Raw genomic sequence first — 24,074 nt, forward strand, 5'->3', positions numbered from 1 at the left:
TGATTGTGAAGATGAAGGAGGACATGAACCATGGGATACAGAAAGCTTCTAGAAACTGGAAAAGGCAAGGCAACAGAATCTCTCCCTGAGTTTTCAAAAGACATACTGCCCTAGAGAAACCTTTATTTTAATCCAGAGAGGTCTACATGGAATTTTTAAACTACAGAACCACAAAATAACAAATGATTTGTTGAAGCCACTTGGTTGCTGGTAATTTGTTCCAGCAGTAACAGAGAACAAATACACAAGGTGTTAGAAAAAGTGTTATTGGAGTCCATGTTGGAATTTTCTAAATTCAAATGCATAGTAGAGTGTGGTAGTAGTTAGGAATTTTTGTTGAAAAAAATTGCTTCTTCCATATCTGGACTATTGTTTAAAAATGTATAACCCCTTGACCTCGATTGAAGAAGAGCATCAGTAGAAACTCTAAAGGAAAACCATGGCTTTAAATAAAGCTTTTTAGCTATTTTCCACATACATTCCCAAGACTTGTCATTAGTTGCAAAGAAAAGCTTCACTGAACATTCAAAACAGTAAATTTTAGAGTCACATTTTTAGAAGTTACCTTGAGATATAATTCACATACCATACGATTTACTCATATAAATATGTAATTCAGTAGTTTTTAGTATATTCAGAGTTGTGTATCATTGCCATAATCAATTTTAGGACATTTGATCACTCAAAGAAGAAATCCATTCCCATGAGCAGTTACTCCTCGTGTCTTCCAAACACCCCTAGTCCTATACAAACACTGATACATTTTGTTTCTATGTTTTGCCTATTCTAGATATTTCATATAAGTGAAATATAGAAAAGTAAAAGATAGTAAATGTGTCATATGATATGTGGTGAATCATATGATATGTGGTGTTTTGTACATGATGTTTTCCACTTATCATAGGTTTTTCAAGGGTTAGCCATGCCTGTAATGATACTATTTTCCTTTTTTTATCCAAATAATAATCCATTATACAGATATACCAAAATTTACCCATTCATCAGAGGATGGACACTTGGGTAATTTCCACTTTTTTGGCTGTTATAATGTAGGTATAAACATTGCATACAAGTTATCATGTGGGCATGTGTTTTCACATTTCTTGGGTGTATACCTGGAAGTGAAAAAGCTGGGAAACATGCTGTGTTTAACATTTTGAGGAACTGCCAGGATGTTTTCCAAAGCAATTGTACCATTTTTCATGCCTGCCTGCAAATTATGAAGATTTCAAATTATCCACGTCCTTGTTAATACTTTGTATTATCTTTTTGATTAAATCATCCTAGTGAATGTGAAATGGTTATTCATTGTGGTTTTGATTTACTTTCATGGTTAATGATGCATGATGAGCATCTTTTCATGAGTTTAATTTTTTATTATTTTATTTATTTATTCATGAGAGTCTCTTAATGATGCATGATGAGCATCTTTTCATGAGTTTATTTTATTTTTATTTTTAATATTTTATTTATTTATTCATGAGAGACACACAGAGAGAGGCAGAGACACAGGCTGAGGGAGAAGCAAGCCCCATGCAGGAAGCCTGATGTGGGACTCGATCCCGGGTTTCCAGGATCATGACCCAAGCCCAAAGCAGATGCTCAACCACTGAGCCATCCGGGCGTCCCTCTTTTCATGAGTTTATTGGCCATTTGTAAATCTGAAAACTGTCTTCAGATTCTTTTCCCATTTTTTTCCATAGGATTGTCTTTTATATAATTGAGTTATAAAAGAACTCTTTATATATTCTGGATACAAGCCCTATTTTCTCCCATTCTATGAGTTGTCTTATCACTTTCTTCATGGTGTTCTCTGAAACACAGATGTTTCTAAGTTTGATAAAAATCTAATCCATTTCTATTGTGGTTGTTTGTTCTTCTGGTACCTCTAAGAAGGCTTTGCCTTTAACCTAAGATTTCTTATAAGAGTTTTATAACTAACTCCTTAGATTTTCACCTATTTTGAGTTAATTTGTTTGTGTAAAGCATAAGGAAGAAGTACAAAATAACTTTATATAGCTATCTAGTTGCCCCACCATCATTTGTTGAAAATACTATCCTTTTCCTCATTGAATGATCTATGAATCCTTGTCAAAAATCAATGGACCCTAAGTTGATTGATGTAAAGGTTTGATTCTGGGCTCTCAATTCTATCCCATTGATCTACATATCTATTTTTATGCCAGTATCAGGTGATCTTGATTACTGTAGCTTTATAATAAATTCTAGATTTTGAAATTAGTGTGAATTTATAGCTTTGTTTTTCATTTTCAAGATTATTTTTACTATTTTGGGTCCTTTGAATTTCTATATATATTTTAGAATCAGATTGTCAATTTATTCAAGTAAGTCAGTTGGAATTTTAAAAAGGATGATATTGAATCTATAGATCAGTTTGGGGAGTATTACTATGATCACTATATCAATAAACTTAATCTATGAACATGAACTATTCTTTCTATTTTTAAGTTTCTTTGATTTCTTTCAACAATATTCTGTAGTTTGAGTATAATTTTTACACTTTTTGTGCTAAATTAATCCTTAAATATTTTATTCTTTTTGATGCTATTGTAAGTGTTATTGTTTTTTCCTTTCATCTTTAGTTTGTTTCTTGCTAGTATATAGAAAGATAACCAATTACCATATATTAACTTTTACCCTGCAACTTTGCTGAATTATTAATTCCAATAGTTTTTTAATGATTTCTAGAATTTTTTAAATAAAAGATTATGCCATTTGTATAGAGATAATTTCATTTCTCCCTGCCCCCCAATCTAATTGCCTTTTATTTGGTTTAATTGCCCAATTTCTCTGACTTGAATATAAGTGGAAAGAATGAACATCTTTAGCTTGAATGTAAATACCAAGAATGAACATGATTGTTTCTGATCTTAAGGAAAACCTTTTGGTCTTTCACCATAAGTATGATGTTACCTGTGGATTTTTCATGTATCCTCAGTAGGTTGAGGAAGTTTCCTTCTACTAGTTTGTTTAGTGTTTTATTTATTTATTTTTTAATCACAAAAAAAGTGTTGAGTTTTGTTAAATACTTTTTCTTCACTTATTAGGTGATGTTTTTTTCCTCTCTATTCTATTGATTTGGTGTATCACATTAACTGATTTTTAAACTAACCAGGACACCTGGATGGCTCAGTGGGGTTTAGTGTCTGCCTTTGACTCAGTTCGTGATCCTGGGATCCTGGGATCAAATCCCTCATGAGGCTCCCCACAGGGAACCTGCTTCTCCATCTGCCTATGTCTCTGCCTCTCTCTGCGTTCTCATGAATAAATACATTAAATCATTTTTTTAATTAAACCAACCTTGAATTTCTGGGATAAATCCCACTGGGTCATCGACTATAATGTTGGATTTCATTTTCTATAATTTTATTAAGTATTTTCATGTCATGTTCACTAGGAGTAACAGTCAGTAGTTTTCTTGTGATGTTTTAGTCTGGTTTTAGAATCAAGGTAAATACTTGCCTCGTAAAATAAGTTGGAAAATAGTTCCCCATTTTCTATATTTTTGGAAGAGTTTGTGAAGAACTGGTATTAACTCTTCTTTAAATGTTTGGTATAATTCAATATAAAGCCATATGAACCTGAGTTTTTATTTGTAGGAAGATTTTTAAGTGCTTATTCTACCTCCTTGTTATAGGTCTATTCATATTTCCTATTTTTATTTTCTGAAGTCCATTTTGGTGATTTATATCTTCCTAGAAAGTTGTCCATTTCATCTAAGTTATTTAATTTATTTGAATATATCTGTTCATAGTATTCCCTTAGTCTTTTTCCTTTCTGAAAGGTTGGCAGTATATCTCCCCTCTTTCATTCTTGACTTTAGTAATTTCAGTCTTATCTCTTTTTCTTGATTAGTCTAACTAAAGATTTTCAATTTCCTGGGTTTTATCACTGCTTCCACTGACTTCCTTGATCAAGTTTCTACTCTCTGTTTCATTATTCCTGCCTTAATCTTTACTATTTTTTTCCTTCTGTTTGTTTTAGGTACTTTATTCTTTTTCCAGTGTTTTTTTTTTTTTAAGATTTTATTTATTTATTCATGAGAGAGAGAGAGAGAGAGAGAGGTAGAGACACAGGCAGAGGGAGAAGCAGGCTCCATGCAGGGAGCCTGACGTGGGACTCGATCCCAGGTCTCCAGGATCAGGCCCTGGGCTGAAGGTGGTGCTAAACGCTGAGCCACCCAGGCTGCCCTCCAGTGTCTTAAAGTATAAAATTAGGTTATTAATTCAAGACCATATTTTTAAATATAGGCATTACAACTATATAATTTCTTCTAAGTACTGCTTTACTTGCATCCCATGAGTTTTAGTAGGCTGTTTCTTCATTTTCATTCATCTCAAAGCATTGGGTAATTTTCCTTGTAATGCTCTTATAATTACTCTTGCAATGTCTCGGTTGTTTATAGGTGTGTTATTTAATTTCTACATATTTGTGAATTTACTATTATTTTTTTCTTATTTATTTCTAATTCTATTATGTTTGGAGAACATACATTGTATGTTTCCTCTAATTCCAGATTTATTAAAGCTTGCCTTACAGCCTAATATATATAGTCTATCCTGGAGACTATGCCATTTGCACTTAAGAAATATGTGTATTAAAAAAAAGAAATATGTGTATTTTACTATTGTTGCAAGCAATATTCTATAGATATCTGTTTGGTCATGTTTTTTTATAGTTGTTCAAGTCTTCTATTTCCATGTTGTTTATAATTGTTTACATAGTATATCCTTTTTCATGCTTTTACTTTCAATTTATTTATATATTTGAATCTAAAGTGTGTCTCCTGTAGATAACATATAGTTGAATCTTTATTTTTAATCTGGCAGTATTTGCCTTTTTACTCTATTGTAACCTAATCATATTCAATGTTATTATTGATAAAGTTGGATTTTTATCTGTCATTTTACTTCCTGTTTTCTTTTTTGTTCCTCTATTCCTCTACTGCTTTCTTTTGCAGTGAGTAAATATTTTTAGTATAACATTTTAATTATTTTCATGATTTTTCCATATTTTTAAAAGTATCTTCTTGAGAGTTGCTCTAGGGCTTACTACATAGTTCCTAACTTATCAGAAGATATTTCAGATTTATACTATTTAATTCCAGCTAGAGATAATGTTACTCCCATATAGTTCTATTCCTTCTTCTGCCCCCCTCCCAATTTGTGCTATTGTTATATTACATCTATATGTTACAAACCAAAAAAATACATTGTCATAATTAGTACTTTGCTTAGTTTTGTATCTTTTAAAGTGGTTGAGAGGAAAAGGAAGAAAAAATATGAATCTATAGGGTTTGTTATTGTAACCTTCTTATTTATCATTACTGATTCTATTCATTTATTCCTATGGATTTGAGTCACCACCTGCTATCATTTTCTTACCATAATATAGGTTTGCTCCCACTTGCCTCCTTTATGCTCTTATTGCCAAATATATTACAATTCAAAATGTTATAGGCTAAAAAATACAATTATATACATATACAAATGTATGTATTTTTTTCTTTCAGTACATCGAATATGTCCTCCTAGTGCCTTCTGGATTACAGTGTGTCTGAGACCTCAGCTGTTAATCTTACTGGGTTCTTTTATATGTGACAAGTTGTGTTTATTTTGTTATTCTCCAAAATTTGCTTTTGTTTTTGGTATTTAACCCTTTAACTATGATGTGTCTTAATTCAGATATCCTTGGGCTTGGCTTATTCTACTTAGAATTTGTTGAGATGGGATGCCTGTGTGGCTCAGCAGTTGAGTACCTGCCTTCAGCCCAGGGCATGATTCTGGAGTCACAGGATTGAGACCCACATCGGGCTCCCTGCATGGAGCCTGCTTCTCTCTCTGCCTGTGTCTCTGCCTCTCTCTCTCTATGCCTCTCATGAATAAATAAATAAAATCTTTTTAAAAAAAAGAATTTGTTGAGCTTCTAGAATATGTAGTTAATATTTCTCATCAAATTTGGGGATTTTCAACCATTATTTCTGTTTTCTCTCTTTTTCAGACTGTATAATCTCTATTGATCTATCTTTAAGTTTGCTGATTCTTTCTTCCATCAGCTCAAATCTGTTGAGCTCCTGATATTTATTTCAATTATTATATCATTCAGTTCTAGATTTTCTATTTCATTTCTTTTCATAGTTTGTATCTTTTTATTGATATTCTCTGTTTATTGAGACATTGTCATTATACCTACCTTACTATCTTTAAGCATGGTTTTCTGTAGGTCTTTGAATATATTATAACTGTTTAAATTATGTCTGCTAATTCTAACATCTGGACCTTCTCAAAGCATTTTGTTGCCTACATCATTTTCTTGTGTGTGAGTTACACTTTTTTGCTTCTCTGTGTGTTTCATCAATTCTTATCCAGTCTTTTTTTTTTTTTTTAAAGCTTTTATTTACTCATGAGGGACAGAGAGAGAGAGAGAGAGAGAGGCAGAGACACAGGCAGAGGGAGAAGCAGGCTCCATGCAGGGAGCCCGACGTGGGACTCGATCCTCGGTCTCCAGGATCACGCCCTGGGCTAAAGGTGGCGCTGAACTGCTGAGCCACCGGGGCTGCCCTCTTACTCAGTATTTTAAAACTGGAGAGTTTGGATAATGTATTGTAGCAACTCTGGATCTTGATTTCTTACCCTCAGTTTATTATTGTTGATATTTAATATTTTAATGACTTGGTTGAACTATTTTAACAAAACCTGTTTTCTACCCCAGTATACAGCCCTTGGTATCATTCCTCAGAGGATGCAGCTTTGATATATCCACAATCATCCCGGGATGACAATGGTTTTGTCAGAACTCTGTGTCTTTCCCTGGTTTCTTTGTTAAGCTGTCTACTCTGTTGGATGCTTAACTGACTGAGCCACCCAGGTGCCCCAATAGATTTTCTCAAATAAATACTTGCTGTATGCCCTTAGGATAATTTCCTGACACTTTTTGTTTAATATATAATTTTCAGCAACTATTGCCTCACTGGCAAGTAGATCCATGGAACTCCTTATAATACATTTTCGGAAGTTACCCTGCGATCAATTTTTTTAAATTCAAGTGTAATTATTTACAGGATTCCCAAATCCTCATAATATCTTAGATAAAACCCATGGATAAAAATATGTTGAAATTATTTTCTTCCAAATGAGTGTTATTCCACCAGGCAGTTAAAACTTATTTTATCAAATAATATTATGAAATGTTTATTAAAATCAGTCCTCACTTTATTTCAGCTTATAAAAAATTAGCTATTTCCTAATTATCTCAGCCAAATTAGAATAATATGCTAGTTCTGGGTATTAGCTTTTAGCTATATGCCTTTCTATTTCATAAACATGAGAATAATTTTGATCATTAGCTCATTAATAGATACTTTTCCAATAAAAGTCTACTTTTATGTTCAGTAATTATCAAAGTGTGCAATGTAATTATGTTGTTTTAATAAATTATGTATTTATAATAATTCTAATAATAACAACCCTAAAGAAATGTTATAAAAACTTGTTAATGACTATGAGATTCCATAGTGTGGAGACTTACTGTCATAGAAAAAAACCCAAAAATTTAGATTTTGACTTACACATACATTTTATTATACTTAAATTGGACAGATGATCAATAAACTCAAGCATAAAAATATTAGGTTAGGATAAAAATGTGAAGGAAAAGGGGTGCCTGGGTGGCTCACTTGGTTAAGCATCTGACTTTGGCTCAGGTCATAATCTCTGGGTCCTGGGATCAGGCCCCATGTCAGGCTTCCCAATCAGTGGGGAGTCTGCTTTTCCTTCTCCCTGTGCCGCCACCCCCCCCACCACTCACATGACTCTCTCTGTCTCTCTCTCTCTCTTAAATGAGTGGATAAAAATCTTTTTAAAAATGTGAAGGAAGAAAATGAAAGTAGTAATTTTAGGAAAAGGGAAGATTTCTTTTAATTTTTAAAGAAATGTTTAAAGTATTTATTACATTTTGAGAACTGTCAAATATAACATATGCAGAAAAGTGCACAAATCATGAAATATGTATGTAATAAACACAAAGCTAACACTTGAGTCGAGAAATAACAGTCCCTCTCTGTCCTCTGTACTTTATATCACTTTCCTTCTCTATTACCACAAAAAATAATCACCTTGTAGTTTTCCTTATAGTTTCATTTCTATGTATGCATCTCTAAAAATAAAGCTTAACTTTGCTTATTTTTGAACATTTATAAATAGAATCAAGAGTATGTATCCTTTTTTCTGTCTTTCATCACTCAACTTGTAACTGTGAGATGCATCCTTGCTTGCATATTTCTTTTATTCATTCATTCTCATTACTGTATAATATCCATTGAATGGATGTCCCACAATTTATTTATATATCACCCTATTATTGAACATTTAGGTAATTTCTAGCCTTTGGACATTACCAAACAATGCTGCCATGAACATCCTTTTACATGTATCCAGTTGCACATGAGAATGAATTTTTCTAGGATATATGCTTCAAAAATGGAGTTGTTTGGCCTAAATTATGTATAACTCTTTCTTGATGAGATCATTCTAGACTATTTTCCAAGGTGCTTGTGTCAGTTTAAACTAACTACAGTGCCCAAGAATTCCCAATGCCCTTTGTTTTACTAACAGTGGGTAGGTATTAAAATTGTTGCCAAAATGATGGGTATGTCTTTATATCTCAAAGTGATTTCCTTTTGCATTTCCTTGATTACTAATAAATTGAACACATTTTCATTTGTTGGTTGACATCTGGATTTCCTATTTTTCAAAATCTTGTTTATGCTTTTGGCTAATTGTTTTAGCACAGTGGTTCTCAACCAGAGATGATTTTACTCCTTCCCTTATGGAACATTTGGCAATGGCTAGATGTATCTTTGTTGTCACAACTAGGAAGATGCTATTGGCATCTCAAGGGTAAGAGCCAAAAATGCTGCTAAATATCCTATAATGCATAAGATAGTCCCCACCCCCACTCTCAACAACACCTCACCACCACCACCACAACAGAGAACTATGCAGCCCTGAATGTCAATAATACCTTTACAGAGAAACCTGTTCGATCAGGATCTCTGTCTTTTGATTTTTCTTCAAATATTGAGATCATATAACAACATATATTGCAAATATTTTCTCCCATTCTATGGCTTATCTTTTCATTCTTCAATGGTGATTTTGTCAGGTACAAATTTTATTTTAATGTATCCAAATTTATTCATCATTTCTTTAATAGTTAATACTTTTTTGTGTGCTTATTACCTTCTGAAATCTTTAAAATTTGACCTTTTATGTTTTGGTTTTTGTAAGATTTTATTTATTTATTCATGAGAGACAGACAGAGAGAGAGAGAGAGAGAGAGAGAGGCAGAGACATAGGCAGAGGGAGAAGCAGGCTCCATGCAGGGGGCCCGATGTGGGACTCGATTCCAGAACTCCAGGATCACGCCCTGGGCCGAAGACAGGTGCTCATCCACTGAGCCACCCACGTGTCCCACGGTTTGGTTTATAATTTACCTAGAATTTATTTTTATGTCTGGTGTCAGAGGAGTTCACTTTTCTCTCATTAACTGAAAAGATCGTCCTTTATCCATTGATTGGCCATGCTACTTGTTACAAATCAAGTGTCCATCTCTGCAGGGATCTCCAGCTTTCATTCTACTCCATTTGTCAATTTGGTTAGCCCTTGGTGAAAATGACTCTGTTCTAATCTCTATCACTCCATAGGCCTTGATAGCTGGGTGAACAGGTGCTGTCGTTTTCTTGTTCTTCAAGCAGTCCTGACTGTTCTTGGCTCTTTGCATTTCTACATAAATTTTAAGACCTATTTGAATTTTTATTGAGATTATTGTTATATTTTGATGAGTATCAAATCATATGGCACTTCAAATGTCATCTGCTGTTTTAAAAGAGTAATTAAATTTTAATTGTTAAATGTCAGTATGGATAAAATGTTGGAACTTTTGCAGCTATTTAAACTTATGATGAGTTTAATAAAAAAATGTTTTAAGAAAGAGTTCATCAAAAATAAAGACCAATGTCCATTATGCCTTTCCAATCAAGATATTAAAATATACATCAGAAGGAGAAAGTTACAGAGTAGAAAAACAGCATATTTAGTGACCAGAAACTACCCAATTAAAATATGGAATAGATAATTCAAGTTAATTATTTGGTTACCAAGTAATGCAAAAAAAACTTCAGTTAGACAGCTAAATTTACCCTCTCTATAATGGTTAAAACAATGGTGTACTAAGAGTTTTGATACATATTATTATACTTTTGCTGTTTTAACTTTTCTTTTGTAACTTTTCTTGCATTTCAAGGAAGTACTAAATGTACTTTCTATGAATTTACACAAATAGATCATTTTGGTCACCTTGATTTTTCTACCCAAAGCGTAATTTCATGTCATTAAGATTAATTTTGGTGTGATTAAATATATTTCGTCTAACTCTTTGGAAAAATATTTTTTTTATATTATGTAATAACATCAATGTTTTTGTTTGCCCCATAGTCATTCCTTCGCTCATTTTAGGTAAAGAACATTAGTTTTCCTTCAGGAAATTTTTCCACATCTTCAATCCATTTGAGTGATGATGACACCCTAGACCCATGGATTAGCCATTCCCTTGACCTGAGCCATTACTAGGAATGAACATGTTTCCCACATCAATCGATGAGGTTCAATATTAAGGGTTTACCTTGAAAAATATTCATTTCTTTGGAAGTTAATTTAAAATGATGATGATAACGATAAGAATTCTGAGAGCTTCCTCTTTGCCAGGTATTCTTCTAAACTATTAGATATTAATTCATTAAATATCCAAAACAACCCCATGGCATAGGTATTGTTACTATCTCTAGTATACAGGTGAAGAAACTGGACACAGAGATATTAAGTTGCCCATGGTTATTAGGAAGTAAAATTGAGATTTTTGACCCAGTCTGATTCAGAGTTCTCCATCTTTGCTTATTCTGCCTCCAGGATCTACGTCTGAGCTTCTGGGGCCACCCCAGTATATGAATAACAAGAGGCACAGAGCTAAGAGTTGGAAAAGGAAGCCTTGGATACAGCTGGGTCTGAGGTCAGCTCTGTGCTTAATCTCTTCTGTTACAGGAGCCAATAACTTCCCGTTTTCCCTTAAATCCAATTGAGGTGGGTTTGTCTTCTTAAAATCAGTGGTGTGCGGAAGTGGACTCAGGTCAGCAAATGACAACCAATTGTTATTTTGCAAACTAATTCATGTTACATTGGTAGCTTGATATCATTCATAATAGGAGTACTTCCTCTAGAAATTAGCAAATGCTGGTTTTTGTTTTCTGTTTTTGGTGAAGCGGGAACAGAGAAGAGAGTAAGTTTCTTAAGAGTTAACAGGACATCAGTGCTTTTCAACTAGGAGAGTCTTGTTTGGTACATATGATAGACTGCCGTGTCATGCCCAGACATTTCAAAAATGTTGAAAAATGTTTAAAAATGAAGAAAAAATGCATCTGGTTAAGAGCACATGGATGGGTGTTCATTGACCTATTCTGGCAACTTTTCTGTCAAAAATTTTTGAAATAAAATGTTGCAGTAAAAAAAAAAGTAGACTGGAGGCTGGGCTCAGCACTCATCAGATTAACTGGTGGTCTGGGTGGTGACTGGGAACCTCTTTGGTTCTTTTTGTTATCTTTTTTTTTTTTTTTTTAACCCCCTGCAGTAATTCTATTTGAGAGTCACAGGTGAAGACCTCTGGATAGGTGAACACCAGGCGGGGTACCTGAGCTTCTGGGCTTCAGATGATTAAAAGGAACAAGTTCCACTAATCTGTGGCCACAAATAAATGGAGAAAATAAACTAAGAGAAAGGAAACCTTATTCATTGAAAATACACCTAACTAGGAGTCCACTGTTTATTATAACATAAAGGGAGGGAAAAGAGTTTTCTATTAAATGCAAGGGATTTTAATAGCTTCAAAAAGAATGCTGCAACATAGAGTAAAATAGAATTAGCCTCTCAAAGGAAGAAGCCAGATGAGGAGGTCTTATAGGTGACTCCATTCAAATGGCCAAAGGAACTGGAGTATTCTTGAAATGCTCTCTGGTTTTCATTGTTGTTTTGTTTCTGTGAGAGAGTCTTCAAGTCAGACAAGATTGTGTTTGAATTCAAGTAGCCTGCCTCAGATATTTAGCTTCTCCAGGCCTTAGTCTCCCATCTGTAATGGGGACGCTAATAGTAATTATTTAGCAGTTTTGTGATGAGGCATACAAAGTGCCCCAACACAGTGCTGCCACAAGAAAATACTTAATATAAGAAATTATTTGAAAATACTGAATAAGATTTTCTTGTTTCTCATAACCCTACTTCATTTTTTTTAAATCATAAAATTTTAGTTTATCCAGTCCTATAGGTCTCAGACCCAAATATAACTAACAAATGTTAGGCCTAGAGAACTAATATTTGAGTACATGCCTTTATTTTGTTGTACTTTTAGAAGCACTTTGGACCAAAGATGTGAACAGTGTCCAGTCAGGATGAGGAGTTACCCATCCAAACATAAATTGTTCCAGGCATCTCCACTGTGTGGATTATGACATTCTCTACCCATCGCCCTCTCCCCCAAAAAGGAAAAAATTGAGTGGACCAGGTTTGTATCCTCTTATAACCATTAACAATTGTCCTCCCCCACAAAATTACTCTATTTTACCAACTCAAATATTCAAGTTATAGTATGTACTAAATTACTTAAGAACCATTTATTTATTTTTTTAAAGATTTTTTAAAATTTATTCATGAGAAACACAGGGGGTGGGGCAGAGACACAGGCAGAGGGAGAAGGGAGAAGCAGGCTCCATGCAGAGAGCCTGATGTGGGACTGTATCCTAGGACTCCGGGATCACACCCTGGGCTGAAGGCAGGTGCTCAACCACTGAGCCACCCAAGCTCCAGGCGCTCCTTAAGAATCATTTATTAAGCAATGGTTTGCCAAGACTTAGAATTAAAAGGTCATGTACACATATTAATTTAGGCTAGACCTTCCAAAGTGAGCTGATCTAAAGTTCATTTCAACTGGCCAGATAGGCAGCCGCCCAAGGCACCTCAAAGACACTAACTTAGAATAAATAAGAAATTATTCCATTCATTCATTTATAATAGAATAACATGGCAATTAGTCAAGGAGGTGAGCAATTGCTTCAGTGTGTGAGCTACAGTGTTTTGAACAACTGTTCTTAACGAAACTTAGGAAGTTTCTTAGGAGGAAGAGTTTGAATACACTAACCTCTGACATATACCATGGAAGAAAGATCACATAACCTACCATGCTTGTGAAGAAAATATGAAATGTACTCAGAAATGCCTAGAAAATGCTTATAATTAAAGCAAATATCAACTGAATTATGTTTTCTTAGCATGATCTTTTGATTTAGTAGCTATTTACTTTTAAACTTGGGGATGGTAACCAGATGGATTACATGTCTTTTTTAAACGCCCGGTTTAGCAACATTTAAGTGAAGTCTCTTTAAAGAGTCCAAGACTTCTTTTAATTGCTAGCAGGTTAAAGTTTAAATTGCAAAAAGACTAAATGGCAGTTTTATATTCTCAGACAAAAATGTAGAACTCTTGATAATTGCACTTAGTGCTTAAAGATAACACACAATGGCAAATCCACTATTGAAAAATTGCTTTTGGCAAAGCACTTCATTCTGGAAGAGCACAGCTGGTGACTTAGATAGCATTGCTGTGGCTCCAACTCATGATGAGTCTCCATTTCTTAAGCAGAAGTCCTAGAAATTCTTACAAGTTGCACATTTAAATGTCTAAATTTTATCTTATTTTAACCTAAGGGACAAAATTATACATGAGGTCCACAGTAATATGTGTGAATTGATACTTATATTTTGCTCTCAAACAATTGTCATAATCCCACCTTGAATATATCAATCACATGCATTTACTGAAACATAAAAGGGTTGATTTTAATAAAAGTACAAACTGATAATGTAATCTTTGTCTAAGGTGACTAGTTAATGGTCCTAGTTTGGGTTAATGTGAACGTTGGTAGATAGATGTTCCTGGAAATACTGTAGAAAACATTAGGTCTACAGAAAATCAAATTATACATTCTGAGGTATTGAGATATTTTCAAAACTAACACAGATGATGTGGTAGTTCAATGCATAATCCAAATGAGCTTGTTAATTCCCTGTCTGGAAACTGAATCCTTTTTCCTAGAGCACACCTGCTTAACACAAATCCATACTGCTCTGGACTTCCAAGGATAAAACTGGCCACTATGTGAAAAGTAATATTATGTTCTTCCTTTAGGTGCTTGGGATTCATCAGTGAACAAAATAAAGATTCCTTCTCATAGGAACTTTCATTCTATAGGGGAGAGTCAGGCAAGAAACAATAGATGTAGTAAACAAGTAAGATATATTGTATCTGAAAAAAATAAAAGAAAAATATGGCAAAAAGAAATTAGAGCAAAGCCAGGAAGATTGGAAATGTATAGGGAGGAAGTGAGTAGTGTGTTCAAGTTAGATGTCATGAAAAAGGTGATATTTGTGTAAGGCCTTGAAGAGATAAAGGAGCTAACCATGAAGGTAATGACAGGAGAGCATTTCATGCAAGGCCCCTAAGGCTGGGAAAAGCAAGGGAACTAGGGTAGTTGGAACAGAGTAGGCAGAGAAGCATCCATAACAAGAGTTACGGATGATAAATTCAGAGAGTTAACAGGGTACCAGATTAAGTAGAGTTATTTAAGCCTTTTTTAGGACTCTGATTTTATTCTGAATGAAATGAAAAGCCTTTGGAGGTATGATATTTGATTTGTATATAAGAGTATCAATCTGCTGACTTGTGCTTTGAGCAGACATAGAGGGACAAGAGTTGAAGAGTTAAGAGGCTGTTGCTATATCCAGGAACAAGATGATGGTAGTGGCATGGCCCAGGGTTGGAGTAGCTGAGATGAGAGAATGCAGATTCTGGGTATAATAAGACAGTAGAGTTAACAGGATTTCTGTATGGATTGGATATGAGAGATGAGATTGCCAAAGGAGTAGACAGAGAAGAAAAGGGAACCAAAAACTAACTCCTAGAACATTCCACATGTAAATAGTTGAGGAAAAATCAACAAGGGAGAGTGAAAATAGAGTACTAGGTATGTAGGATTAAAAAAGGGGGGGGGTATGATGTCCTAGAACTTAGATACGAATTATATCAATGAAAAAGGGGTAATCAAATGTGTCAAGTGTTGCTAATAGTTCAAGTTATGTAAGACTGAGAAGGGACCACTAGATTTAACATTTTGTATATCACTGGAGAAGGGCTGAAAGGTCTGATTTACACAGGATCAAGAGAGAACAGGAGAGGAGGATCTAATAATAGCATGAATAGATAACCATTTTGAGGAGAACTGCTACAAAAGGAAAGAAAAATATAGGGTAGTAACTTGTGAGAAAATGGAGAACTTTTTTAATAGTTAAGAGAAATAAATACATGCTTTCATGCTGATAGGAATGATCCAATAAACATGAAAAAAATATGTCAAAGACAGAGGAAAGAACTGTTGAATTGGTATTCTTGAGTAGACTAGAGTGGTAACATCTACTTAATAAAAAAAAAGAAATCAAAAGATGGGCTTTAGATAGGGGCTCATCTTTGGTAAGAGTACGGAAGAGGCAAGTACACATTCTAATAGGTGAGTATAGTGATGGAAATCTGTAGAGGTTCTCCTTGTTACAGTGTCTCAGTTCAGTCAGACTGAAGGTCATCACCTGAGGTGGGAGAGGTAGGAGTTTTACAAGAAGGGGAAGGTATGAAATGATAGTCTAGGAGAGTATAGAAGAACTGGGGGAATAATGCATAGTGTCATTGGTAGTCAGAATTAAGGTCTCATTTGAGGTTTGTGCTCATGAACTTAACCCAATAAGCACACTTATATGTTTTCTCAAAGCTGTAATGCATTCGGTCACTGAGTAGGTGGCAAGTTGTGTTTGACCAGTGTTATGGTTGCTAAGCAAGTACAGTGAAGGTACACAGGGGCAGATTACTAGGGGATGATATCCAGGGGGTGAAGGATTGTGAAATGATGGCACAATCAATGAATTGGGGATCCCAGTGGATTTGAAGTATTGTTTACACCAGAACTCTAGAAGGACTGAAATAGAAAAATAGGTCATAGGGTGAAATGCATGTAACTGAGATCATGGGGTGGGGATGGGGGTGAAAATTAGCACTTGGATACAACGAAGAAAGAGTGACTGAGATGGAGATGATAAGATCAGTGGAGGAAGTAAATTCAAGGAACTGAGAGGCTAGGGTGACGGGCATCATATATTTATATACTGAAATCAGCAAGAATTGACACAGGGGTACTGTTAGAGGGACAAGCAGTCAGGAGTGCAGACTTTTGAAAAACCAGAGGGACCTGGGTGGATGTAAAGAGAGGCAAAAAAACAAAACAAAACAAAATAAAACAAAACAAAAAAAAAAAAACAAAAAAAACCCCCAGAAAACAGAAAACCCAGCAACACTGAGGTAATAATGATATAACCTGTTGGCATGAGATACAAGCTGGATGGTTTTAGGGAGCAGAGACAGAGAACAATTTGAAATTGGCAGAGGACCAAGGGGACCTTCTACCTCACCTCCAGGTCAAATGCTATTTGAGAACTGGGAGAAAAAAACAGCAACCATTCAGAGAGTGCTGCAGGAGAAGCAGGGTCCATAGAAGGAATTATGTTTACATCTGTGAAAATGAAGGGAAAGTTCAGAGAGGAAGGTGAGAAAGAATCCTGCTAACAATGGAAGGTTGGGGAAAGGTGGATGAAAGGAGCCAAATAAAGGAAGGAGTGAGGGATCCCTGGGTGGCGCAGCGGTTTGGCGCCTGCCTTTGGCCCAGGGCGTGATCCTGGGGACCCGGGATCGAATCCCACGTCGGGCTCCTGGTGCATGGAGCCTGCTTCTCCCTCTGCCTATGTCTCTGCCTCTCTCTCTCTCTCTCTCTCTCTGTGTGTGTGACTATCATAAACAAAAAAATAAAAATAAAGGTAGGAGTGAGTCACTTGAGAAATGGGGTTTCTGGTATTCCCTGCTGTGAAATAATAGACACTATATATGTTGGTCTCTGCCCCTAATTCCTGACACACTGCTCCTACAAGCCTTGTAATTTCCTAAATAATAAGAGTGCTGGGGGCACCTTTCATTCCAATATTTGGTTTTTGATTCTGGTTTCTGACCTAGAACTCAAATCTCAGAATTTCCTGGGTGATCAGAGTGTCTTTTGTTCTAATGAGGTGACTTTAGGTGGGTTCCTGATAGAACCAGAAAGATCAAACCATGGTTAGAAGCTTGGAACTTTAAGCACCTTCCTCCCTATGCTCCAGGAAGGGGAGAGGGGCTGGATATTGAGCTAATAATCAATCATGTCTACATGATGAAGCTTCCATAAAAATTCCAAAAGTACAGGATTAGAAAAGCTTCCAAATTGGCGAACACATCCACATACTGGGAGGACAGCATACCCCAACTCCACAAGCTCCTGTGCTCTGGATCCTTACAGACCTTGCTTTATGTACCTCTTCATCTGGCTGTTCATCTGTATCCTTTATGATATCCTATATTATATAATAAACTGGTAAATGTAAGTTACTATTTCCCTAAGTTCTGTGAGCCATTCTAGCAAATGATAGAATCCAAGGAGAAAGCTCATGAGAACCTCTGATTTGTAGCCAAGTTAGAAGTTTGAGTAGCCTGGGACCTACTACTTTGGATTGACATCTGAAGCAGTGGTGAGGAGAGTCTTTTGGGAGCCTTTAACCCATGGGATCTGTGCTAACTCCTGGTACTGTTAGAACTGAATTGTAGGACACCCAACTGGTGTTGCAGAGAATTGCTTGGAAAAAATCATTGATGTGGGAAAAAAAAATCCACATCTAAAGTGTCTGAAGTGTTGTATGGTAATAATGTGAGAACTAATGAGAAATACACAAGAGTGTTTTTATTGTTCAAAACAGATGTCAGAAGAACTGACATAAACAACAACAACAAAAGGGCAGAATGAAACTAGTCCGGGCAAATTCAAATCAGGTAAGTGGACATGATGAGAGTGTGTGGGACGCAGGGCTGGGGGTATAAGATAGAGGAAAGGAGATGTCAGAAAGCAGGATGTTGGCAGCCTGTGAAACTCATGTATCCCTCTTACAATGGAGGGACAAAGCCTAGGGTTTGGTCCCAGGGCATGGATCTAGTCTTGACCCTATTGAGAGAGAAGAAAGCTGACTCCAAGAGTTGGGCTCAGTCTTGATACCTGTTGAAGAAATTAAGACTTCCAGAAAAGCCAGAAGGAATCTTTGACCACCACATTCTATGTCTAAAAATTAGAGTAATAAAATGTATCCCTACAAAATTTAGCCCAGGATGGTCTAACAATGGGAAGCCCAACAACTGTCAGTTAAAAAGACATTTCACCCTTCTCTTGTGCAGAGGTGCAGTCTGTTTTCCTCTAGTCCCAAAAGAACTAGTTTGAAAGATAGTTAATTTTATCATAGACATTTAAAAGCAAACTATTAATGGGATTATAAGGAATTTCGTACAATGTTCTAGTGAAATAAAATTACACTCTATGTAAAGCAATGAAGCCAAGTTGATCCATTAGTAGGTACAATAACTTTCACTACAGGAGGACCCCAGTAGTGTCAGTAGTTATCTATCCACCCCCCATCCATCTATCTAGCCATCCAAATTTACTGAGCATCTGTGTTCCAGACACTGCAGAGAGTGTTGGTAAGGAAACTAGTTATGATCTCCATCTTCATGTTTACAGTCTAGTGAGGAAGAAAATCAGTGATCAAGATATTGTATATATGATGAATGCCACAAGGTCAGAGTTTTCCAGAAGAATATAACAAGTGGACCTATCTTTTACCATTTGCCAAAAGATTATCTGAAGCCAATTTTTCACATCCTAAAGGACTGATAAGCTCATTTCTAGAATGATTCCATTGTGAGAAACACAAGGGCCAGAACAGAAGAGTGATATAGCTACAACACAAGGGAAACCTGACAGTCCCAACTTCTTAAGCAAGATCTTTGACATTCACTGTTTTAGGGTATGGTGTCCTCTGTATCCCCTTCCCAGAACTCAGGCTCAGGTTCATCACAAAGTAAAATCTCAGTATCATCTAGGAAGACTGAATTGTGCCACAGCTTTTCTTTCTTTTTTTTTTTTTTTTCCAGCAATGGAATTGCATTTTCTCCACAACTGAAGCTTAGAAAGAACCACATATATAGCTGCTGTTCTAGAAGCTGAAGTGTGCAGCTCAGGGCATGCCCTTGCTTTCCGAATCTATAAGATAGATTTCTGCACACTCCCAGGGAGCAACAGTGAGGCATGACCTGTAAGGTTGGCTCCAGCTGTACAATGGTTTGCTGAGACATAATTTTCCTTCTACCTAGTGAGGTCAGTAGCCGCCGGTTCATGTATAGATGAATAAAGTCCACTTTAGATATGCACAGAGAAAGTTTAACTTGCTCTTTGTTCACTTCATCTGGTTAGCTACTTGATGGCTCATTCTAAGCTTTATCTCATGATTCTTCATAGAATCATCCCAAAACATCCATTGGCTATTATACCATTTTCATTTTGCCATACTTTAGTGTATCATTGTATGCTACTACTCCAAAACCACATTATAATATGTTAAGTCCACATTATTTAAAACATATACTCACTGCTACTTGGTGGCAAAAATAATCCATTGATATTGCGAGGTTTGCTGTGATAAAAGATACAACTGATCTTCACACAACCAAGAGGCTGAGTTTCCCAGAAGCATGAAATGCTGCAGTTTTGCTAGACAAAAGAGGTGGAGGAAACGTAATGATCAAATGCCATATTCAAAATAAATACAATGAACTATAATATGACACAGGGTGACAAAACTATCTCAGTTACTGATTTAGGATCATGTATGTTTCCTGAGTTTTAGTATTTATAGACTCTGCTATTTAAAAGACACAATAGGTATTTCTAAAATATACTCCTCCCTTTTTATAATAATTTTATAAGTAGCATGCAAAATGCCTAAAATTAAGTAGTGGAAGAAAGAATCATTTTTTCCCTCTATTGTGTTGTAAGAGTAGAGTTCAATATTATCTAAGGGAGAGGTTTTTAACAAACATGATGATGGCAAGTAATTCTACCTGCATTTCCATGTGTCTAAATCTGCAAAGTGGATCTAAACATTTTCCCTCTCTCCATAATGAGCATACAGTGTCACTGCCAAGAGCCTCTTCACAGTGTCGGAATCGGCACTGGGAACCCTGTAAGAAAAAAAAAACACTATAGAAAATTGAACATACCAACATTAATGTTCAACAACAGTAGGTTGCTAATTAAAGAAAATATGACTAGATCAACTTAGTATCACAAAAAATGCTACAAAATAAGGTCATAAGTCTAAATTTTAGTAAATTTGTTTAATTTTAGTGAGAGATTGGCAACGCAACCTAATGATTGAATAGTACAACATGGCCACAAGTCACCACCAATAAAATGCTACTCTTTGGTATCAGTTAATCTGTATGATTCACTAAGAATAAACATATGAGAACAGGAATGCTCTTGATCACAATCCATTGATGAAACAATTTAATTTCTCTTTCTGGAAAAAGTCAGTTTTTTTTTTTTGTTTTCTTTTAAGAATCGCAGGTCATACTCAAATGGTAGAGATTATCTCTATTAATATTTATTAGATAATGTTTTCTTAGTCTATGGAGATACTGTTAAGTGTGTTTTTATAGGGAAAGTGAACAGAGCTTAAAGTTCATATTATTGTGGAGTTCTAAGTAATTAGCTCACTATGCTACATTAAATGTGTATACTTAGGAGAACACAGGCAACATCCTTTTTGAAGTCGGCCACAGTAACTTCTTGCAAGATACATCCATGAAGGCAAAAGAAACAAAAGCAAAAATGAACTATTGGGACTTCATCAAGATAAGAAGCTTTTGTACAGCAAAGGATACAGTCAACAAAGCTAAAAGACAACCTACAGAATGGGAGAAGATATTTGCAAATGACATATCAGATAAAGGGCTAGTTTCCAAGATCTATAAAGAACTTCTTAAACTCAACACCAAAGAAACAAACAATCCAATCATGAAATGGGCAAAAGACATGAACAGAAATCTCACAGAGGAAGACATAGACATGGCCAACAAGCCCATGAGAAAATGCTCCGCATCACTGGCCATCAGGGAAATACAAATCAAAACCACAAGGAGATACCACCTCACACCAGTCAGAATGGGGAAAATTAACAAGACAGGGAACAAAAATGTTGGAGAGGATGCGGAGAAAAGGGAACCCTCTTACACTGTTGGTGGGAATGTGAACTGGTGCAGCCACTCTGGAAAACTGTGTGGAGGTTCCTCAAAGAGTTAAAAATAGATCTGCCCTATGACCCAGCAATTGCACTGCTGGGGATTTACCCCAAAGATACAGATGCAATGAAACGCTGGGACACCTGCACCCCGATGTTTATAGCAGTAATGGTCACAATAGCCAAACTGTGGAAGAAGCCTCGGTGTCCATCGACAAATGAATGGATAAAGAAGATGTGGTTTATGTATACAATGGAATATTCCTCAGCCATTAGAAACGACAAATACCCACCATTTGCTTCAACGTGGATGGAATTGGAGGGTATTATGCTGAGTGAAATAAGTCAATCGGAGAAGGACAAACATTATATGGTCTCATTCATTTGGGGAATATAAAAAATAGTGAAAGGGAATAAAGGGGAAAGGAGAAAAAATGAGTGGGAAATATCAGAAAGGAAGATAGAACATGAAAGACTCCTCCTAACTCTGGGAAAGGAACTAGGGGTGGTGGAAGGGAAGGTGGGCAAGGGTTGGGGGTGACTGGGTGGCAGGCACTGAGGTGGGCACTTGATGGGATGAGCACTGGGTGTTATTCTGTATGTTGACAAATTGAACACCAATAAAAAATAAATTTATTAAAAAATAAAAATAAATAAAAATTCTAAAAAAATTTTTAAAAATGTGTATTCTTTATGCCCTTGGTCTACAAAGATAAACAATTGTGCCAATACATCTATACATGCACAGCCCCATCTTTATATACCTTTATTTACCAACAAAAGTAAATGTGGATTATTTTAATAGGCTGCTATTACTTCTTGTTTTTAAATTCTCTTTAACACATAGGCCCACACTTGGAAAAACTGCAGGTCATTGTCTTTTTGACAGAGAGGTATGTGACATACAATAAAAATAATCCATGAAGTTCTGTTTTGACATGTACCATGTTTTTTTCTTACCTTTCTCACCCTGTTATGCCTCTCTTCACAATTTTTCCCTTTTAAAAGTGGATCTGTGGATCTTGTAGTACAAGATAGGGGACAGGGCTAGATAAACCAATATTTGAACTCTTGGTTCTGTTACCTGTCCATAGTTATAAAGTTAATTCATTCTTTACCCTGTCTGTGCTTCAGTATCCTCACAGATAAGATGCCCTCCTCAGAGATTGTAAAAATTATGTGCTGTAAAAATTATTGCAGATGCTATTATTATGTATTCATTTAATTATTTATTGATAATTTACCAGCCTGTGGTAGGTACTTTTGAGATACAGCCATGAAACAGACAAAACTCTGCACACATGGAATATAAATTCTATCATTACTTATCATCTCTAGGTTTAATCATAAAGGGACAGGTAAGTAAGTGGATCAAATTCTCATGGTCAAAGAGGCTGACTCCCTTCAGGTTTCCTAGCAGAGAGAAAACACTTTAAATCAGACACATTGTATCTTTCATTCAGGCATGAACATGAATCTCCAAATTGCTACATTTATTTGGTTTCATTGAGATCCATTAATCCTACTCTCTTAAAGGTTTTTCTTTTTTGTTCCCCAGTTAACCTTATAAACTTGAATTCATGCTTGGCTAATTTGTTTATAATATTTCTTTTCCTTTTCCCATGTTATCAAATATTTGCTGTTAGACTGTTTGACAGGGGAAAATTCAGTAACAGGTTAATGAATTTCAAATAGGGAATCAATTAGATTTATTAAACCAAACCTTGATAGTGAGCTGAATTTAACTTTTTGAATCTACAGGATTGGAATCACATTAACTATAACAATATGATGTATCATATAATGTTTCAATATGTTTCAGTATTAAAATATGACTCAAGGAGCCATAATATAGGCAAAAGTGCCACACAAAGATAAAAAAAATCCATTAACTGGAACATATATGTAGTTTCAAACAAATCATAATTTTAATTTCCTCAGAGATTCAATATGTCAAAAATACATGATAAGCCTTTACTTCAGATTCTAAATATGTAAAGTATTTTGCAGGAAAATAGTAAATTTTGACTCAGCAATACAAATTATTGCCATATCTTCCTTCATTCTACTAAAAAGCTTAAGCATGTGAAGTACCATAAATTGTACAATATTTACCTTTATGCATGTGGAATTAAAAAAGAAATAGCAGTCATTCCCAACTTCTGCCATTTTCAACTCTCTTGCTGCTAATCCAATGTTTTTTTTTTTAATATAAGAATTGCAGGAATGCAAATAGAAGAACTATCAGTGTGTAAGGGGGAAAAAGAATTTCTTTTCCACAGTCTTTCAGGCTATCAGTAGTATTCCTTTAAAACTGACCTCCTGTTGACAGTATATTACACAATAGATAATTCTTAAAGAAATTTAAATTACAAGATACCTTCTCTAGCTTTGCAGAAATGTTGAAAGTGGTTGCTAGTAAGCACACAAACTCAAACTTCCAGAATTTTCCTCATTGTTACCTAATCCATTGTTTGCTCATCATAAATGACCTCACACGTAACTGTAGGCTAGCCTACCCTAGTAAATTCTGTATAGTATTTCTCTTCCTCAATTCAAGTATATTAACCAAATAGACTAGTAAAAATAAAATATTTTATCTTTTAATGTTCTTTTTTTTTTATCTTTTAATGTTCCGATTGACTCTGGGTCATAAGCTAGTTCATAATTTCATAGTTAAAAGTATTAAGTATTTCACAAGTTAATA

The 24,074-nt window shown here is 35.3% G+C and overlaps 1 protein-coding gene across 13 annotated transcripts in view; it reads right to left on the reverse strand.

Moving 5' to 3' along the window:
• Positions 1–24,074, reverse strand: part of C15H12orf50 (chromosome 15 C12orf50 homolog) — a 42,136-nt gene that overhangs the window by 14,830 nt on the left and 3,232 nt on the right. For 5 of the 13 annotated variants that reach the window (XM_025439066.3, XM_025439065.2, XM_025439067.3 and 2 more), the window contains 2 exons: positions 20,187–20,306; positions 19,716–19,836 (listed from right to left, as the gene is read on the reverse strand). In XM_025439066.3, coding sequence (XP_025294851.1) covers positions 19,716–19,836; positions 20,187–20,198 — 133 coding nt within the window. In that variant the 5' untranslated portion in view covers positions 20,199–20,306. Of the gene's footprint in view, positions 1–19,715; positions 19,837–20,186; positions 20,307–23,482; positions 23,664–23,747; positions 23,857–24,074 lie in introns of those variants that run through there. The other 8 variants (XR_003133077.3, XM_025439061.3, XM_025439070.2 and 5 more) reach the window with 7 other exon arrangements.

This window comes from Canis lupus, chromosome 15, assembly GCF_003254725.2.
Source record: "Canis lupus dingo isolate Sandy chromosome 15, ASM325472v2, whole genome shotgun sequence".
Classification (NCBI taxonomy): Eukaryota; Metazoa; Chordata; class Mammalia; order Carnivora; family Canidae; genus Canis; species Canis lupus.